Genomic DNA, 17,757 nt, shown 5'->3' on the forward strand with positions numbered 1-17,757 from the left:
TTAACCTGATCTCGACTCAATGACACAAAAATAATATTTCTGTTTATATATAAATATATATTGACTTTAAGGGGGTTCGATATCTAAATTTCCGTGCAACTGCATATGGACCAGGTTTTACCAGGTTTTGCCAAGCTGCTTATGTCACATGTCTCTTATACGCTCACATAACTAAGACAGCCGGCTTTTATAGAGCATTCGGGCATAAGAAGCGTAGCCAGAACTTTAAAGACGTGTTAATGAAGCAGACATGCGGGCCAGAACCTGGGCCAAGTCGTGGTCGTGGTCGCGGTCTCTGGGTCTTGGTCTTGGTCTTGGTCTGAGTCTTGGTGTTGGTCTTCCTCGCCGGCTGAATGAATTTGTATAACTTGCAAATCATGTTGACTGACGAGCCAGCGCGGGAATAGCGCTGCGCCTCTCTGGAGTTGGGACTATGCCTGGGTCTGGGTTGGGGCAGGAGGAAGAGGGCAAAACTTTCAAAGTGTTGAACGCAGCGAGTGAAACATATTGTGCCATATATATTATGAAAATGTGTGTCTGAAGTCCCACAAAGTGGAAATACGCAAGGCAGGGCAAGGGGCAGCCGGGCAGCGGGGCAGCGGGGCAGCAGTTGGCTGTTCTACTAAATCAACATCATTAAGTTTTCTGTTTATAAAGAAAACACTCGAGAGCATTGGTGCGAAGTCTTTTTACTTGCTGCTTTTTAGATACCCATTAAAAATAGACTGCAAAGGGTTATATTGCGGTATCAGTCAGAATGAGACATGATCGGGGCCATTAAGTATTCAAAAGTCAAGTTCATAAGCTTGTTTAACCGCAATCGATATGTATCGATTTTTGTCATGGGTTTTCGAGCATATCTCTAAGAGTTTCAGAGCTAGAGTACACACATATTAATGACATCTTTAAGCCTTGAACATTTGCATAGAATCAAAGAATTAGCACAGAATTTACGTTCGAATGAATTTTTGCTTATTGTGGTAAAGGGAGAGAAAATGAAGTATCTTCTGTCGAGGGTATAAGCTAGTCGGGCACATCAGTCTTGCTTTTTGTTGTTGTCTTATTATTTCTCCTCTCATGTTCAGCTTGTGTTTTGTGTATTTGCCGTTGTCGATGATGCGATCTTTGTGCTATCTTAGGCGGGTTCGAGCCAAACGAGCGACAAGGAAGGCAGTTCCGCCGCCAGTTGGCACTCCAAGAAGCAAAGTGTTGAACACAAATTAGTATTGAACTCAGCTAAGCCGACCCAAAGCAAGACTGAAGAGTTTTTCCAGCATATTTGCTTAGCCATTTTAAGCGAACTGCATTCACAAGTTGCTCAGTTCAGGTGAAGAGAGGTGTGGTGAGGCCGAGCACATGCATTATGTATGTCGAGCGGCGGGCCAAACGAAATGTGAAAGAAAAAGCGGAAAATAAGCAACAAAGTCACGAAATTGTTTTGCTCAACAAATAAAAGACGAGACTCGGCAATGGAACAGCAAAAGTATCTTAAAGATACAAATAGCCAGATTCGAGCGGGGCTCGCCTGCGACAGGATGTGCCTTGCGTTTGCATCCTAGCAGCAATACGAATAGATACTCGTAATGCTCAAGCATGCAGCTCAAATTACAAGCGGGCAAATGTTTAAATACTTGAGTGCCCCGCCACACAGCGCACAGCATATTAACTTTTACTTTGCCTCTCTTTACTTTGTCAACACAACAATTCACTTAAAACCGAGTCTCTGTTGTTGTTGTTGTTGTTGTTGTTGGTGTTGTTGCCGCCAGTTGCAAGTTGTCAGTTGCAAGCTGTCAGCTTGGTGGCTGCCGCAGCAGCAGAAGATATCCTATTGCACACGAGACACAAGCAGCCCACGTAAAAGGCGCCAGTGCAATAAATAGAAATAGCAAAGCGGGCAGGGCAAAAGTTAAGTTGCTCAGAGCTATAAAATTGTCCCGATTAGGAATCTATTTATAGGTCTAGGACTCCTTACATACTCAGTTGTATACACAGATATAGAATATTAATTGAACAGGATTCGATGGCCAGGAGATACCCCAAGTTCAGTCCCGAATTGCCGATTTTCTATAACAACCTGGCGAACTTAACTGGAGCATAGGGTTATTAGCGACCTTAATAAACATCTAATATTTAAACAAAAAAATAAGAAAGGACCAACATGCCAAGTTCGGTGCATCTAAAAAACCATAACTTGAAATCAATCAATCAATAATTTCAAAATGGCAGATACTTTAAATATCTTGACTTTCATTCCAACCCAGCGAAATACATTGCTTCTCCTGGAAGAACAAGAATTATGTGCCCCATTTCTGGGGCTTCTTTCTCTAGGGCAAGAAAGCGAAGATTCAAACGGTGCCATTCACAGGATGTACCTGATAGGATTCTCGAACACAAAAGTCATTGCTATCATCAGCAGAATTAAACAAGTAAGAGGTTCTAGTCAGGAGCTCTCGACTAGTGGGTCGGAGATGCTTCCTTCTGCCTGTTACATACATTTGGATTTTGCACAAATACAATATACCCTTATATCCATTTTTAATGGATTCAGGGTATAAAAAGGTTCTCTTTATAGCCCTAACCTTGTAGACCTTAGACTAATCAACAGTAATTCTTGTTAAATGTATTCTCCCCATATATATCTAGCTTAAGCTGCCTATATTAGTTAATAGTCAACTTTTTAATAATCAGGTATATATACACTTACAAAAAAAAGTCTTCAGCTCTTGTAGTTTCATAGCTCGAGGGGTAAAACAGACGGACGAAAGGCTCGTTCTGATCAAGAATATACATATTCCTTCTGCCTGCACAATGACAACTGTGGAAGCGCCCTCTGTTGTTAAAAACCAGCACAACCAAAGTGCAGCGCCATATACAAAATTGCGGCAAATTAATTATAACAGTTTTTACAGTGCATACTTTCAGGCATAATTTGTATTAATATTTTAATTTGTTTAAAATTAGTGAAATAAAGCTTCAGCACTTGTTGAAAGTACCCGGAACTGGTGAAAAGAAAACTGTTTGCACAGAAATCGTAACTAAAATTCGAATAATATTATTTATGCAAATTTCACCAAGCAAATAAAAGGAAACGAAAAGCTTTTCAGAACTTGAAGACCTACAACTAATCAGCGTAACAAATTAGCATATAATTATATTGAATATGGTTTAAGAAAATGTCTATTTCTAGGTCTATCATTTCAGCCATAGCTGCATAACATAGTCGGGTCTCTAGCAAAATGGTAAGTTGAACATTAGCAGCTAGTTAAAAGTTTTCCCTAATAGAGTATTCCGTTCGATATTTGACAGCGTGTCATAACAATTTTGTTGCTGTGTCTGCTGCTGCTCCAAGTCCTGGGAGAGGACAAGTCTATGACTAAGGCCAAGGGCAATAATAAGGGCAAGGGTAAGGGTAAGGGCAATAAGCCGAAAGCCTCAAAAGGTACAACTCCGCCCCCGACAACTCCAGCGGTAACAGAAATTCCACCGTTTTTCAAATATTGTGAGACGATTTTCAAGTGGAACTTTTTGGATTTTGAGGTGATTAAGAGCATTGTGAAGGCTATTACGGAACGCCTGGACTCGGTATGCAATGTGACCGAAATGCAGCCCCTCGTGCCCAACATTGTAGCCGGCAATCTGTATTGCAGCACCGATCTGCCGACTACAATTGATTTACTACTCGACTACGTTTTAGATAAGGTCGAACGCAGTTGCCAGAAACTGAAGGATTTTCACAGCCTTTTCATATACACGAGCGACATTTAAGCCGGTTCGAACCCGGAAATTCCGTTTCATTTCTCAAATATATAAATTGCCTTTAGAAGAGACAACTTGTTACAAATAATAAATGTCTTCCTTTTAAATGCGAATCCGTGTGACGAAACAGGATTGGAACCACAAAACTGGCTTGCTGGGAAATAGATTCGAACCAGCGACTTTTCTTATTTTGAAATTAAGCGGTTGACAAATTTATTGCCGCTCAACTATGGTTTTAGATGGAATCGAATTACATAGCGTGCGGCTGCAACTCATCGGAATAGACTTCCAGAGTGCGCTTAAAGTTCTTCAGCAGCTGCAAGTCTCTGGCCCGGCGTTCGCCAGACGGATCGCTGGAGGGCAGGACGGCTTCTAGCAGAATGGGCACAATCTGCTCGCCCACCGATTGAAAGAGTTGCGCTAACTTGATGATTGTTGCGGGATCGGGCAGGCCCGGGATGCCGGCACGTTCAGCCATCTGGCTGGCATCGCGACGTCGTCGTCGTCCGCGGCCCTCATCCGAATCCTCAACGGTTTCCTCCGAGGAGGAATCATCGTCGTCATCGCCATCGCCATCGCCCTGAGCCTTGTTCATGCCATCGCCAGAATTCTCAGGCTTGGGCTCCTAGGTACAAATGGTTTTATTTTAATTAAGAGGTGCTCTGGCTTATATTACCTTTGGCCGGGCCTCGATCGGGCTAATGCACAGCTGCAGCAGCATGAGGAGCGCTGCAAGGAGCAACTGACGTCCCACATGGATTGCCATTGAACTTGCGATCTGTCAGACTTGGCAGCCGCATTTATAGGCCCCAGCCGCTGCTTTGTTTTAATGGGATTAATTTCAATGGGCTTTGCATGTCACAAAATGCCATCAAATTGATCAATTTGCGTACTTTAAATTGAAGTTAGAGCTGCATATTTGCTGGCACGTTGACGGCACAGTTTGTGACCATTTTAAAAGGTCAACAACAAGAACCCGCCAGGTCGAACTTGAAAGCATCAAACTTCAAAATTTATTTGCTTCTCTTTTTGGTCATGGAATGCGCCAACGAGTGCAGTTTTTGTGCACAGTCCGGGCCCAGCCCAGCTCAGAAAAGCAAACAAAAGAAGAAAGCAATGTTTTTTCTTTTGACTGCCGACTAGTGAATACTCTTGCGGGCACATCTGATTTTTTTCTGCTACTCTTTTATCAATACAGCTTGAGCCTTAGCAACAAATTACTATAGAAACTCAAGATCATCATCTTTTTATACTTATTGATGAAGCTGAGAAGCTCAGATTATTGCCCAAGTTTCCCTTTAAGTGTCCATGTGCCGGACTAGCAATTGGAAAGTTGCGGTTAAAATTCAATAAAAAATATTTTATTATGGTATTTGTTTATTTAATATATTATTCGTAGAGAATTCGGTTCGGCGCCGATATATATATATTTGTCCATTTATATGTAAATATAGACAGGGAGAGAAAGAGAGATCGAGCGAGAGTGAGAGGGGGGGATATATATATATATAAATACATATATGCTGCTTTAGGTCCCATTCAATGCGTTGAACAAATCTATTGTCAAAATCGTAATACCCACTGAAAGGGCATTGACAGACAGCAGCCAAGCGGTCAACAACTTTGGCGATTCGCACATTCTCAGGTAAGATGCGATGCGACGCGACTCCAGTTCGCTTTATTGGGACCAGGTAGTTTGTGGCCGGCAACTGCCGCAGGCACATAAATTGTAATTTAAGCGTGCGCCTGCCTTTGTGTGTGGATGTGGGGATATTATTATTAAATCAAATGCGGCTGCTGCAACGGCAGCAACAGCAGCAACAGCAGCAACAACCACATTATTGACAACGCAGTTGATTGGAATCGAGAGTTGTTTGAGACTCGGTCGCAGATGCAGTTTTAGTTTTGATTGAGACCCGCTTTCGGACAGTCAGTGAAGGCGGAAAGAAACGCAAACTTTAATAAAAATAGTGTCGATTTTGAAAAGCAAGTGTAATAAGTGAAACTAGCTGATCACATAAAATACGCTATCCAAAGATTTAATACATTTCTGGACTTCAACTTGATATCAAATAAATTATAAAAAATTGTTCTATCTACAATTTGACAAGTGGAACACCCATACTTTCAGGTGCTGTTATTTTCTTTGAAATACCTGCTTCAAAATGAATTTGTTTTCCCGCCTCAAACACATTGGAGCTGCTAACAAGGTGAGCCACGTGGCAATATACTTATATTATATCATATCATATTATGTTACAACATTCAAAATTGCCGCGCACTCTGTTGGTGTTGCCATACTGTACGCCGCCTAATGGCAAGGGCCACTTAACAGACTTGCTCCGCTCATAACAGAACTCCTCCAACTAACAGCATATGCCTCGATAATCAAATAAAATTTGTATTACAGAGTTCGGTGACACTGCCCGTTACAGTCGCTGGTAAGTAATCAAAGTATTTGCTTGAACCATTTTTAATTTAATTTGCAGCATTATTATCCAGAAGTTTTTATCAAGCCTAACAGCGCGATGTTAACTGCATGCTCACTGTCAGTAACAGTACAGCTACTGTAAATGTAATAGTTGCTGTTATGTTACCTAACATTTTTAACAGGCCATACTCATAGAATCTTTTTTGCAATTAACTCGCACAGTTGTCGCACAAAACCAAGAAGCAGTAGTTGAGTCTACGGAGGTTTACAAAGTAATTGCAGAAGAAATATTGCCAGCACATAACAAAAACAATCAAGAAGGTATGTATGAAATTTGAAGCCATTGTCTAAAGCAAGCATACACGCCCATTGGCTGATGTAAGACAAGCCACAGATGTCTGCATTTAATGCGAAAAATGTGGGTGGGGTGTGTACGTGTGTGTGTGTGAGTATATATGTAGATGTGTGAGAGCCTGTGCTGTGTGTCTGTGGCCTTATCAAGAATGCGCCTAGATAAAGGAAATGTGTTGCATGTATTGATTTTCCATTAATAAAAAAAAGCACAGCTCAAAACAAAAAACTGTGAAGCCAGTGACGTCAGCAACGCGTCGCTCGACGTAAAGGGAAAAATGTTAGTACCAGCAGCAGCGACGTACTAAAAGGAATTACAGAACTGAAAATGTAAATGAAGTAAAAGCAGATAATTTATAGAAATATGCTCGGAATTCGCGTAAAATTTCATTAACGTGGACGTGTGTGTAAAATGACCTAACCTCGAATGCGAAAAAATGCACGCGTCAATCTTACAGGCAAGAGATGCCAACTTTTGAGTAGCAAAGAGAAAGCGACTTCTAGCTGAATTTTATGCTAAGAATAAGCGGGAAAATAGCTACAATTGCAGCCAAAATCGGGTTCGACTGGAAATTGGCGGTACTGGCAACGCTGATCTCGCTCACACACACATTCGCACACAGAGACAAATTCAATTGATGCTAATGAATGGCAATTTCCGTTATTTGCTTTAATCAACAGCTTTAGCAGTCGAGATGGTAAAAGAGGAGAGTTTTGTAGCCGATGGCGCCGATGAGGAAATGTTGGGCACAGGCGCAGCCGATGAAAAGCTAGCGGAGCGTCGAGACGAGGTCAAATTTATCAAGGGCGATCATCAAAATGGCGATGCGAAGATAGATATCGGGAATCTCAACGGCGGCAAGCAGGTGAGTGCGAGAGAAAGAGAGAGGGGTGAAGAGTCAATTAAAATCCAAATCTCCACAGTCCTTCACTGGCATGAGCAAGGAGGAGCTGCTGAAGTACGCCAACGATCCGTTCTGGGTGCGTTTGCGTTGGATATTCTTTGTGAGCTTCTGGCTCATTTGGGTGGGCATGCTGGTGGGCGCCATACTGATCATAATCGGAGCACCCAAGTGTGCGGCACCACAGCCACTGCCCTGGTACAAGCGTGGACTACACGCCAAATTTGGCCATGTGGCCGATTTCAAGCCGGAGGATGTTCAGGCCGCCCAAAAACTATTTGCCTCGGGTGCCATTTACGAGCTGCCTGCCGGGCAGACGTACGAGGTCAAGAAACCCGATGTGGAGGCACAAATCAAGCAGCTCGTGGATCTCTACAAGCCCAGCGACATAAAGATTATACTCGACCTGACGCCCAACTATGTGAGCAACAGCTCCCAGCTAATGCGCGATGCCCTGGCCAACGAGGAGCAACGCGCCGCATTTGTCTGGGTGAAGGCCGCAGGCAGCGAGCCGCCAAACAACTGGAAAAAGGTGGGCGGCAACAGCAGCGCTTGGACGCAACTGGAGGGCAGCTATGTGCTGTCACAGTTCGGAGAAGGCAACTATGATCTTAAGATGAACTCGACGCTGGTGCGGCGAGAACTTGGCGGCGTGCTTCAGCATTTGGTTGGACTTGGTGTGCAGGGCTTCCGCCTGAAGAATACCAAATTCTATCTGATCAACGATAATTTGGCCGACGAGGAGATCTCGCATACCACCAAGGAGCTCAACATGGTCGACTACGGCTTCTATACGCACAGCCAGACCACATTCCAGAGCGGATTAGGCGATGTGCTCTACGACTATTTGGGCATGGTGAAAAATGTCTCTGACGATGCATTCCTCTCAGTGGCCGAGGACATTATACGGCCCGAGGCCTACGTGCTGAGCCAAGCGGGCGACGCTCTGGGCATTGATCTGCCCATGTATGGCGAGTTCATACGCACACTCAGCTCATCCAAGACAAACAAGAAGCTGCAGCAGCAGCTGCAGCAAACATTCATGGACACCGCCAACACCAGCTGGCTGCAGTGGAACTTTGCCGATGTCTACGTGGACACATCCTCCCATCCCTCCGCGCTGGCCCTGTTCATGTCCCTGCTGCCCGGCGTGCCCGTGGTGCCCGTCGACTCCATTGAGTATGCGAATGTCAGTGAGCCGACCTACAGCCAAATCCAACAGCTGCGCCTCTCGCCCTCCTACATGCACGGCGAGCTGCAGGTCTTCGAGGTCGACCAGCTCATTGCCTACTCCAGGTGAGACAACCAAAACCTCTCGCCATCTGTCACATATATCTAAACTAATCCAACTTTCTCACTCTTTACGCTAACATTTTAAAGGCAAAGGTATTGAGGCATATTTAACTATTGACTTGGAGATTCTTTCATCTTTTAATTAATCACTTTCAAATTATTGACTGCAATTAATATGAAAGAACTTTCTATTCCATTTGTAGTAGACTTTCTCCTGTCCTTTATTATAATTAGCCATGTCCAATCACAACCTAATTAGCATGCGAAGGACCTTTAATTATTTTCTAATTGGATATCATTTATTTCATTTGACATATGTTATATGTATTTTTCTAGTCTCAATTTATAGTAGAACTTCCACATTTATTATTAGTATCCCTCTCCAATTCGACCCTATGAAGAATGTTTCTTTGAATATTTCACTTGTATTAATTATTACTTTGCTAATAAGATATCATTTATTGCATTTGACATTATCCCTCTTTCAACAATTTCTTTTCCCTCTTCTCATATAGTATTCTCCTCTAATTATAACCTAATTAGTATTTGAAGGTCCTTTGACATTTTCCCATATTTTAATGCTTTTCCAATGGATCTAATTTATTTCATTTGCATCTTACAATTTCTTTTCCATTTTGTCTCAAATATTTTTCTAATCTCTTGCCCATTTACAGAATCAAGTCTGGCAGTCCCGGCTTTTTTGTCATCTTTAATCCCACCGATTTGCCGCATTTAAGCAACTTTACCGCCGACCACAAGCTGCCCGACAAGATGACCGTCTCATATTTGAGTGAGAACTACAACAACAACAACGGCAATGCCAATGCCACAAAGGTGGCACAGTCGACCAAGGTCAATCTCAACGAGCTCCAGGTGGCACCGCACTCGACCATCGTTTTGACCTATGTGCCGGTCAAGAGCGAGTAAAAAGCCAAGAAAATTATATACATGTACAGTGAAGGTTCTTTGAGCGGGAAGACAGATGATGTTCGCCTTAAAGATATGTCCAGCAAAATGTTAAAAAACAAAGTTTCGAAATTCTAAAAATATTCGAAAATATTCCCAATAAGCTAGAATTTGATTTTGAAATTATTAACATTGAAATTTTAAAATATCACGAGCTAATTGTATTTGAAAACTTTTGCTTAGCCAAAGAAAGAGTTCATTAATAGAGCTTTCACTGTACTATAACTACAAAAAATTATGTATTAACTTTAAACGCTTGCTTAAACAACTTTAAATTGCGTAGAAAAAATACTCGTGCCCAAAATAATATAAATGCGTAGATTGTTTTGTTAGCCGTTTGCTTGAAAATATAAAGAATAAATATTTACTGCTTGCATTTAAGAACAATTGTTTCATTTAACTGCACATATTGTTGAAGGCCGTGGGATGCGCTAAAGAAGCGTGCCATATGGGCCTATTGGGGTCTATTGCGTTTATTTGGAAATTTCAAAGAAATAGTTTTCTCCTTTTGGGCTTTTCTGAGCATCTTTCCCGTGTGGCCAGAGAGTTCTCGAAAGAAAACATTGGCAACGCCCAGAAGGGCGGCGAACACTGTTAAATTGGGTGCAGAATCGCGTTGCCACATTTCTTATTGCTTAATATATGAACGGGCATCTATGAGAATGTTCTTTGCGAGCTCATAAACAAAGGCTACCCCACCACTTACCCGTGCAAACTCCTGGTAACACAAGTCGCTGACTGCGGCCGCCACGAAATGATAACAAACACAGTTTGCCCCGCACCCTGCAGCGCATGCAGCGGTGCGCCGCCAGCTTCTATACGTTTGGATCTTTTGTGTTTATAATTATATGCACCATCAACTATATTTTACACTGCATTTTATTGCACAAAATCACTAATTTGCAGCACGCTTTTTATATGTAGTTGCACCCTACCGATTCTTTTTATCAGTTTGTTATGTAGGCCCACACACGGCACAACTAAAATAAGCACAACTTCAAGAATTTGTGCGATCATGCACGCGCTTGTTAGGTTTGACAACTTGTGCTAAAATTGCTACGGTTGCTTTTACACATAATTTTCTTAAAAATTGATTTCGCGGTGTTTGTTCAACATTCTCGTAAAATTTAGTTTTGGACACAATTTGTATGTCTGCAAAAATCATATGGTCTGCCGAGAGCTTACACTGCACTGACCTGTTATTAACAGCCAGCACTGTGTAGTAACAGCTGCTGTTGTTGCCCTGTTATTTTCCAATCTATCGATAGGTCGATATGCACATGCTTAGCCGAGACACCGCGTGCACATTTTGAACTGCGCGCCCAATCGACGGCAGTTTCCCAAACTACACAATACTTTTAAATTTGTCTTCCTTTGTTGAAAACTTTGAACCACACGAAAGAAACTGCAACGCAATTGGCATACGTGAGTGTGCGTTTGGGCGGAGGGGCACCCAACTTTTGAGTTTCAAATAGTTGCCGAAAAGCCAGCAAAACAAAAGGCGAACGCAACCACAGACAAATAATCAAAATCGACAAAGCGAAATGAGGCAAAAACAAAGCGCCCAAAATGTTTTTAGTTTAGCTTAGGCAATGACAGCCTGGGGAGCTGCTCGGCCACAGGGCCAAAAGGATATGCGCACGTGCTAATGTGATTAGATACACACACGCACACACACTTGCCTCCGCTTGGCCAAGTTGTTAGAAGCAACCGCAACATGAAATGCAGTTGATTGCGGCAGACCAGCTACAACAACAACAACAACAACAGCAACTAAAACTAAAACAAGTGAAAACCTTGCCATGAAGTGCAACCGACCGCGCAATACTCTATATGTATATATAGACAAAGATATAGATATGGATATAGATATAGATATAGATATAGATATAGATATAGATATAGATATAGATATAGATATAGATATAGATATAGATATAGATATAGATATAGATATAGATATAGATATAGATATAGATATAGATATAGATATAGATATAGATATAGATATAGATATAGATATAGATATAGATATAGATATAGATATAGATATAGATATAGATATAGATATAGATATAGATATAGATATAGATATAGATATAGATATAGATATAGATATAGATATAGATATAGATATAGATATAGATATAGATATAGATATAGATATAGAAGTGGTCACTAATATACCCTTTTCAACTTTTATAGAGAGTATAATCAGAAAAACTTCAACATTTGTATCTGCGAGCTGTGAGATGCAAACTATTGTTGCGCAGGTCATCATCATTATCTTTATCCTCATCATCATCATCTTGGTAAACTTTTGGTTAGCACGCTGTGCATTCGTGCCTGCCCCAGCATCCGTAAGATACAGATACAAGCGGCACTTGCACTTGCAATTATTCTGTCGCAACAACTTTTCCATCAAACGCAGATGCCAAACAAACCCTGCGCCTTCGTCCGGCCGCACTAATTTAATTGCAACATGCAACCCCCAACAGTCACCAACCCCCGCAAGCCGCAAAGCTTAACCCATTAACACCCAAAAATGACAGTGAGTGGAGGAGGGGCGGGGTATACATTGGAAGTCTGTATGCAGATTATATCAAGTGTGATCCGTATAAGCTATACTCATTAAAACTGGCCAATGAGAGGGTGTATTGGCTGCAAATGAATCTAACAGAGGCAAAGGCATGAATATAAATATTTATTGCTGAACAGCCGATTTTAGATTTAAGATAAAGCTATATCTGTCTGTCCGCTTGAGCCCAACTCAGCTCAGAGCATACCAGAGCTGGCGACTTTAAAATTGTAATATAGTTTCTTGACTAACACACAAAACAAGTTCATTTAACTTCTACCAATAACTCACACATACTTTCGCAAGATCGAAAAATATCGATTCTCAGCATAGGTTTTTCAAGCATATCCCGAGGAATATACGAGTTATAAATACCCAATTTGGCATGTGCGCTCAAGTAAATGCCAACTTCTGGCTCCTGCACTATTAACACGGAAGTTATTTGAGAATAGTTTTTTGGTAACGAATGTTAGGAAGCGTTTATTATATGCACCGTGCATACAGGGCATCTACTTGTCGCCCACTCGTTCTTGTCTATATTAACTCAATTTCAAATTTATTGAAAATTCTATAGCACGGGTGTTAAAATGACAACAATAAAAGAAGCCAAAATGTATATGCCACATATGCAGCACTTGTTTTTGTTCAATCTACAGAAAAACAAGAACAACAACAACAACATCGCAGCTAATTTGTATCGATTTTTTATCGCGTTCGCATTTTCATTTTTCCCCGTTTCCTGCCTTTCCCATTCATGTTGTTGCTCGTTTGTTTTTGAACTTTCCCATGCATAAATTTTGCATATTAATTGGAGCGAACGTTGGACAGACCACTCCCCCCACCTCCTTCCCGCGTGTACTCCCACAATCGACGCCAGGCAGCCTGATTAGTTGGCCTAAAAAAGCCATCAGGCTTTGATTAACATTTTGTGCACACACAAATTATGGCCAAATGTGTTTTTCGACTAAATGAGTTGCATCTAATTGAGTGACAAAACATGCCACAACAACAACAACAACGTTAACAATAACAACTCCGACACTGTCCACTTTCACAAACTGTGCCAATTTGTTTTAAAATGCATCAACCTGGCGCTCAATCAGACCCCCATCCACAGTTCCCGACTGGCTCCAGCTCCTCCGGTTCCAGATCCTGCTGGCCGTTCAGGTCCTCCTCGCCTGTTCCGGACTGCTTTTCAATTTGCATGCAAGCGTCAATTACTCGCACAAGCCATTCGAACCCAACTCCAATAGAGAGTGCTACAGTGAATGCTCTGCGAATGTAGACTCCACTTGTCGGTAAAAATAACGGATAGCCATAGTGGAAATTCGGTTCGAAAAAATCGTTATCTGAGACAATCGATATTTTCGATTGCTTTTAAGCAAAATGTCGATAGTAGCAATTTTTCATAAATAACAAGTAAGAGTTTCTAGTCGGGAGCTCCCGACTAGGGGATTCCCTGAACCCTCTTCCTTCAACATCAAATGCATATATAAATTTTATTTAAGAAGCTATATGTCAAGTTTGGAGACTCCAGCTCTTATTATTTACCAAAATTGCCCAAAACACAGGATATCGATATCGATTTTTATCGATTGCTTGGAAACGGAGTAAGTTATCGATTATCGAAAATAAACTCGATCTGCGCGGGAGCTAGGAGCACCTACATCTAAATTCAAGTCTCTATCTTTTATAGGTTCTGAGATCCTTGCGTTCATACATACGGACGAACGGACGGACGGACGGACAGACAGACGGACATGGCTAGATCGACTCGGCTATTGATGCTGATCAAGAAGATGCTTCCTTCTGCCTGTTACATACATTTGGATTTCGCACAAATACAAAATACCCTTATACCCATTTTTAATGGGTTCAGGGTATAAAAATAGTGGAAGACCTTAGTTACATTAACAAGAAACAGATTTATTCTCTAAAAATAGGTAACATTTCAATCAAATTGATGTCTTGCGGCTCGTTTGGTTTTTCGAAATATTGTCTTTAAACAATAATACCTTCCGATGATGATTGGAAGTTTAGAGACATATTAATTTCCAAGAAAATGCCAAAAAAAAAAATTACTGCATTTAATAAAAGTGTTCAAGCTGGGAAAACATCGAAGGTTACAAAAAATAATCATCGATAGTTCTCAAAACACCAAATTTATCGATATATTCGACAGCTCCATCGATTGTTTTCCAGCTTACGTCCACTCAACAGAGCCTCCACTGTATGCACAAAAGTGCCTCCGCTCCAAACTCTGTAACCTGTTCCTAACGTAACCCAGCCACCCCCTCCCGCCACTCCCCCCACACAACGTTCTTTGCTTGGTCTTATAAAAGGTTTTGCCCTTTACCGTCTTTTATATGCAGATTGTGTTTGCATCCTCTGCGTCTGCATCTTTTTTGTTTGTTCGGATCGTGTGCCTTAAATTATTTAACTGCGCATCTTTGATGGCCTCTCGAGTCCTGGGCTTAATTTTTGGCACCCAATTTGTCATTAAGCCCAATTTGTCGGGCTTCGCGCTACTTTGATTCGCACAGGCCACAAATTTGCCAGCAAATCAGCAACAAATAATACGACAAAAAAAGACGCGTTAAATATTTAAAGATCACTTGGAGCATTCAAGAAGAAGAGGAGGCCAAATCATTTCTCACTTACGCGCAAAATGCAGTCCAATTAAGGGTGTCGCTGGTAATCAATTTTAATGTGGAGCCCATTGGGTGCAAATGATCCCAAATAATCACCTGGAAATGTAAATGAAGAAGAAGAAATGGAAGAAGAAGAAGAAGGTGTAGCATATAACTGTATTAGTATATTTTTGGAATATTTGTTTAACAAATAATTTGAGCTTGAAAAATATAAAAATTAGAGGCGTATGATATTTTTTCATGTAGAATAATAGAAATACTTGAAACAATAGTATTGTTGTGTTCACACCAAGTTCGATTGACCGAATCATCAAAATGAACTACTGAACTTATTCAGTGATTAGTGAACTGAATCGGTCATTTTGTTCACTATTTAGCTATTTAGTGGGTCATGAACGATGTATTGCGTACTCGTTCAGTCGGTCATGAACGATACACTCTTGATTCTGGCTCTGTCGTTCATGCACGATGTATGCAACTCAGCAGTTCAGCCGTTCATGAAAGATGCATTCTTTTAAGATGTTCAGTTCTTAATAAACAAAACAGATAGCGGGATTTCAAGTTCACTTTTGATTAGTTGAGTTGTAACTTACAACTTGTAATAATCTTTGATCACTGGTTGAGTAAAATAAGTACAAAATATAACATTTTTTTGCAGCTGAAAACATGAAAAATAACTGAACAGAAAATATAACCGTTCATAATCGACAGCATAACTAAATTAAGCGAATTGTTCATGACCGACTGAATAACTGAACGAGTGAACTAAATTCCCGATTTAGTTCGCGACCAGAAAATGAACGAGTGACCTTATTCAGCATATTGAAGTAGAAATCCCCACTCTAAACAACATTAAAGCTAGCAATTGCTGAAATTGATCAAGGAGCGATTTCGAGCGATTTTATCTATAGACCTAAATACGTTATAGTTGGAGCATGTAAGTAGCATGATAGGCTAGTAGAAGTCAACATATCTGGAATTAACATGGAAGAAATCAGGGAAAACAATTAAGACTCTCTAAGAGCTATATATTGAATAGGCGAAGTTTGTAAGGAGCCTGGAAAGCTAGTACATGTCAATATATCTAGAAATAAGATGGAAGAAATCAGGAAAATCATTTAAGACTTCCAATGACCTGTAGAGATTAGGATATCAAAATTAAAACAATGTTAACATGCATTTTGCATACTTTTAATTTTAAACAAATGAAGTACTCTATCATAGTCAATTAGTTTTAAGTAAAAGTACTCTATTATACTCGTTCTTTGACTGATCTCTTACTTCGAACGCTGTCTAATTGCATTTCCAAGTCGACCGGCGTTCGAGTGTTAAATTCTCATGTCAAAGTAATTGTCAGTCGAGCAACTAGTTAACAATTTGTACTAACTAGTCAAGCAAAGCCCATAACAATTATGCTTAACTAAGAGAGTGACAGAGAGGGAGATAAGTCGACTTGCATATGCCCTGTAAGAGGTTGCCAAGCATGGGCAGAGCCCACTTAGATTATTAGCAGCGATAGATACTCTGTTTAAAGAGCGAAAAAGAGCTGGCTCTAAACCTGTTGCAGCGTCTGTGAAACTGTGATTGAAGTGAAAACGATTTTATGTATTAAGAGTGGCCTTCGTAACCCTTTGAACTTGCAGATGACTGCTAGACAAATATTTTTTAACTTTTTAACTCTTTGAACGGGGTATAGAAAAAACAGAACAGATTAAATAGAGGAATTTGCTTAAATATTAGCTCCAAACCCGTTCATACGTACACATAGTCAAGCTATCTAGGCGAAGAGTCAACAAAATCCATGTACCCTTTATCACTCTGTGTACAGGGTATAGAAAAGACAGCAGCACGAACACGGGTCAACGTCAGATCCATTCTCTGTCGCCGGCTTCTGCGGTTGGCAGCTCAAATTACTCTGGAGCAGAGTTCGAGCAGAAGCGGGGGTGATGGTGACTAAGGGCGGAGTGGGAGGGAAGGGGGCTTGTTCTGGGGGCAACTTCGTGTAAGTTTCTGTGCGGCTTTGAGGTGACAACGGCGACAGCTAAACGTCAATTTGTATAAATGTTTGCAATTGCCACCGTTGCACGACTTGCGGCGAAATTGATAAAAATAAAACATGCAGAGGGAGGAGGTGGGTGGGAGGTTTGCAAAGAGCGAGCAACAGAGAGAATTTTCACAGACACTCAAATCATAAATAAATATTTGCCGGTCTGTTTTGAATATTTGTTATTTATTTTTTAGTTTTTAGTCTTTTTTTCTCGCCACGTTCTTCGAGTGGCAAAAACGAGTTTCGCCGGCGCATCCGTCAGATACATTTTGACTGCAGAATGCGCTTGCGGCACGCTCTTCGCTAATTGAATTACAGGAGGGGACGGAAATTTTTGGTGCTTCCTTAAAGAATTTGTTCACACTTGGTTCGTTGACAAGGAGAACTACATGAATTAAAATGCATTCGAAATAAATAACTCGTATATACACTGTGAAAAAAGAGTGAAAGCTAACTAAAGTTCAAATATTTGAAACTAAGTACAAATATATATATAAAAAAAAGAAGGATAATAAAGTTCATGGCTAAAAATAAGAGACTTCTATAATTAACTTAAAAAAATGTTCTAAAAAGAGTTTGAAATAGTTTTCTGTAAAATATTCCTGAAGGTGAGTTCCGAAAGCATTCAAAATATATCGGAAAATCGAAAGTTAAGCTGGATATCGAACCTGAATCACATTAGGTGCTTTCTGCAAATATATATTGTTATAAATTTGCATTTTAATCAAATCATGTATTTTTTGTGTGTTAATCTTAAGTGTTGCACAACTAAATACAAATTT

General features: G+C 40.7%; 4 protein-coding genes across 7 annotated transcripts in view; 2 read left to right on the top strand and 2 right to left on the bottom strand.

Moving 5' to 3' along the window:
* The window catches only part of nxf4 (nuclear export factor 4), a 114,493-nt gene that overhangs the window by 57,498 nt on the left and 39,238 nt on the right, over positions 1-17,757 (bottom strand). For 3 of the 4 annotated variants that reach the window (XR_001449962.3, XR_004303275.2, XM_002056554.4), the window contains exon 1: positions 10,406-10,880. The gene's annotated coding sequence lies outside the window, so the exon portion shown is untranslated. Of the gene's footprint in view, positions 1-10,405; positions 10,881-14,938; positions 15,025-17,757 lie in introns of those variants that run through there. The other variant, XR_011416196.1, reaches the window with a different exon arrangement.
* On the top strand, positions 3,222-3,848 carry Sfp84E (Seminal fluid protein 84E). Its single transcript, XM_002056559.4, has 2 exons — positions 3,222-3,239; positions 3,307-3,848. Exons 1-2 carry the CDS (start codon positions 3,237-3,239, stop codon positions 3,763-3,765), a joined length of 462 nt encoding a protein of 153 aa, XP_002056595.1. The 5' UTR covers positions 3,222-3,236; the 3' UTR covers positions 3,766-3,848.
* Os-C lies at positions 3,937-4,576 on the bottom strand. Its single transcript, XM_002056560.4, has 2 exons — positions 4,433-4,576; positions 3,937-4,381 (listed from the first exon to the last, which is right to left on the bottom strand). Exons 1-2 carry the CDS (start codon positions 4,520-4,522, stop codon positions 4,007-4,009), a joined length of 465 nt encoding a protein of 154 aa, XP_002056596.1. The 5' UTR covers positions 4,523-4,576; the 3' UTR covers positions 3,937-4,006.
* On the top strand, positions 5,713-10,086 carry CD98hc (CD98 heavy chain). The gene is made up of 6 exons (XM_002056561.4): positions 5,713-5,966; positions 6,167-6,197; positions 6,410-6,508; positions 7,220-7,404; positions 7,463-8,736; positions 9,408-10,086. Exons 1-6 carry the CDS (start codon positions 5,922-5,924, stop codon positions 9,658-9,660), a joined length of 1,887 nt encoding a protein of 628 aa, XP_002056597.3. The 5' UTR covers positions 5,713-5,921; the 3' UTR covers positions 9,661-10,086.

The sequence above is a fragment of the Drosophila virilis genome, chromosome 2, assembly GCF_030788295.1.
Source record: "Drosophila virilis strain 15010-1051.87 chromosome 2, Dvir_AGI_RSII-ME, whole genome shotgun sequence".
NCBI lineage: Eukaryota > Metazoa > Arthropoda > Insecta > Diptera > Drosophilidae > Drosophila > Drosophila virilis.